The sequence below is a fragment of the Pygoscelis adeliae genome, unplaced genomic scaffold, assembly GCF_000699105.1.
Source record: "Pygoscelis adeliae isolate BGI_AS28 unplaced genomic scaffold, ASM69910v1 Scaffold117, whole genome shotgun sequence".
In the NCBI taxonomy this organism is placed as follows: Eukaryota; Metazoa; Chordata; class Aves; order Sphenisciformes; family Spheniscidae; genus Pygoscelis; species Pygoscelis adeliae.
The window spans coordinates 54,891-57,944 of NW_008825270.1; the positions used below are offsets into that span (position 1 = coordinate 54,891).

General features: G+C 41.7%; 1 protein-coding gene across 1 annotated transcript in view; it reads left to right on the forward strand.

Moving 5' to 3' along the window:
* PRR5L (proline rich 5 like) overlaps positions 1-3,054 on the forward strand; it is a 44,356-nt gene that overhangs the window by 13,183 nt on the left and 28,119 nt on the right. The window contains exon 4 of the mRNA XM_009329678.1: positions 2,594-2,642. Coding sequence (XP_009327953.1) covers positions 2,594-2,642 — 49 coding nt within the window. The remainder of the gene's footprint in view (positions 1-2,593; positions 2,643-3,054) is intronic.

The window sequence follows — 3,054 nt, forward strand, 5'->3', positions numbered from 1 at the left end:
CTACTTTAAAAATAAATGCAGCTTGCAAGGCATGAGACTCTGTCCTACTTGGTCTGGTCCCAAAGGTGAAAGTTTAATACAATTCCTTTTGAGAGCTGAGTGAGGGCAGTGTCTCATGCTTTAATGGTATTTTAGTGTGCTCAGGTCAGAAGTCCTCAAGTTAGGTTTAAGTACTTGGAGCAGTCTTAATTCTCCATGGGATGAGTATTTCTGCACGTGAAAAGAAAAACAAATGTCGTAAGACTTTGGAAATACCCTAACCCACAGACTGTTGGCAGACTTGGGGACTGGCTCTGGGTTTTGTGACTCGTCTGCCAGGCTGTTGCCTGCTGTGGTGGCTGCAGCCTGCTTTCCCTCCCCAGTGCAAGCAGGTGCTCCTTCCCACCCTTGTGGGGAGGCAGTACGCTGGGCAGAATAGCTGTGTTGCCTGGGCTTGGCCCCAGTGGCTGGACCATGCTCTCTTCATGTTGGTTACTGAAGTGGATCTAGACTGTCGAGAGCCGGTCGAAGAACAGGAAATTATTTGTGAACTGTGTATGCTTTGTAAGCAGTGCTAATGGTGGGAGGGGAAATGCCCTCTTCCACGGACAGGCACTCTTCGGCAGCACTTGGAAGGAAGCACTCACCTTGAAATACATGATTAATGTTCCTGCAGGTGCCCTGAGCATTGGTTACATCTCCAAATGTCATTCTCTAAATAGGCCACTTTAACATTCAAGTAGCTCATTAATGTCTGTCTAAGGAGCAAAGGACATGCATCTGTATGTTTGCATGCACACCTTCAGCCTTGCACCTGTGACTCTTGATGTAGCTCCCAACACAATGTTAGCTCTGTGTGCGCAAGGTGAATCTCTAGCTTGGCGCTGGGCAAAAAGCCAGACCTGTCAGAGGGCCAAATCTTGTGTGCCATTAGGTTGAGCTGGTGCATTTTCCTTGTTTGTAGTTCTCCATTCAGCTCCTTGGTGGAAGTTTGCAAATGCAGTGCTTTGAGAGACTCGCAGATTCTGCACAGCGCTTAGTTATTTGACAGTGGGAAACGCAGGAGAGTTTTAAAGTAGGACAATAATGACAGGACCAGGAGATGAGCAGGTGGTAACATTTTGCTCTGGATTGCTGCCACCAAGTTTTTATCTTGCTGTGATTTGATATCATCTCACTGGATACTTTTTTTTTTTTTTTACTGCTCTGAAAGTCAGTTGTCACAACAAGAGGAAATGTAAGAAATGCCATCGGGAGATGGGATTTCAGGAAGCAGGAGGTGATGTGGCCATGATTAGGAGGAGACCCCTCCCTTGGGTTGTCTCTAGGATGCAAGCCTGCGCGAGATGAAGTCCTGCTGTGCACTTGTCAATCAGCTGGTGGAGAGCCCCCTGGATTCTGCCGAAGCTGGTGGAAGAGCTTCTGGCAAACGGACCCCCAAAGACTTACCTGGTTTATCCATCTCATAGAAATAGAAATGTGCTTTGGGATGGGTGGGGTGAATATAACTGCTCTGAGAGAGAAAGAGTAAAGGCATGTTGGCATGTGAATAAATGTAGAAGTGTTACAAAATGGTTAGGGAGGAAGGTTGCTGTCAAAATTGACTTTCAGCAAAGATTAGGAAAAAGTGATGTAGTTTGTTAGTAAGAACCCAGCCTGAGAACTGGATGGTCCCTGATTCAAATGCCATTTTTGAGCACTCTTGATTTTACTTCATGTTGGTGAAAAGCAAAACTCTTATAACAGCAAAAAACTGCAATGTTTTGCAGTGGAAATTGTTGGGCACCTTTTAAATTTTAGGCAGAAATTACAGCTACAGAATTTATGCTCACAGTCACTGAAAGCTGAAAGTGCAAATGCTCCGAACTTTGTGAGTTGTTTTTTTTAATCCTGATTTTTATATCAGAGTTTTGAAATATAAATACGTATTAGAATTTAAAACTTTTATCACAGCCTGATTTAAAATCCAACAGTTTTTATCAGAAATACTAGTTTAGAGTGGCTTCTGTCTGCATGTATTTAAAACACCTCTTGTTAAATTTCTAGAATTTCTTTCCTGAAAAATATGCCTTATTTTTTTTTTTTAAATAAAAATTTGCCTTTTTTTTTTTTTTTAAATGCGGTAGTCACGGGGAAGCCGCAGCTTCTGCTTGTGTGTTTACTTCATTGCTCCTCTCCTTATCCTCCCACCTTCTACTTCCAAGAGAAAAGGAAGTACAGCATTAGGGAGATATGCTATTTTCAGTGAATTGAAAGGCGTCTTTGTTTAAACAAAAAGCAGAAAAAATTATGAATTTCAAACTAAATAACTTTAAATTGTCTCCCCAACTTTCTGTGCATTCAGGGGGGTAAGTGGGTTTTTTTGCTTGTTCTAGGTGTATGGCTTATAGAAGACTTCAGGGAAACTGTTTCATTCCTTCATAGTTTGAGAATAGCCTTTGTGAGCATTTGTAAAATATATACCTAAATGTAAAAGAAATCTAACTGTGGCCAAAATGACACATTTGCATATACTCATGTAACTTTGGTATGACTGGTAGCAAGGTGCGGATATACCTGTAAGAAATGACCAGCAATGGCTGTTACTTCATGGCTGCATTCCTTCTGTCTACAGACGGCTGCTGAAGAGTGAACTTGGATCCTTCATCACAGATTACTTTCAGGTATTACATGATTTGCTTGCTTTCTTTTGCGGTTTGCTCTTTTCAGCTTTTTAGCCTATAAAAAAATTAGGACCCCTTTTTACATACACGTAGCCTACAAGTTTCACTTTTGTTTTGCTACAGAAGATGATGGAGGTACTGGACTTTTTTGATGTGGGCCATATAGCCTTGGGAGTAATCATATTTATGGGTGTATGTGCTAAATTAAGGATAATCGTCCTTTGTGCTTAAGAAAGGCTAGTAGTCTGCCAAGGTCAAGAAGGAATTCACCTGAACTTCTAAAAGAAGATGGGATACCTTTTCATAGTTTTTTTTCACCCTACTTCTCTTGTATAGAGAATTCAGAAGTAGGTTTTCTGCAACAGGGGCTAGCAAAGGGGAAGAGAAAAGATAACGGCTGTCTGTTTGGGGG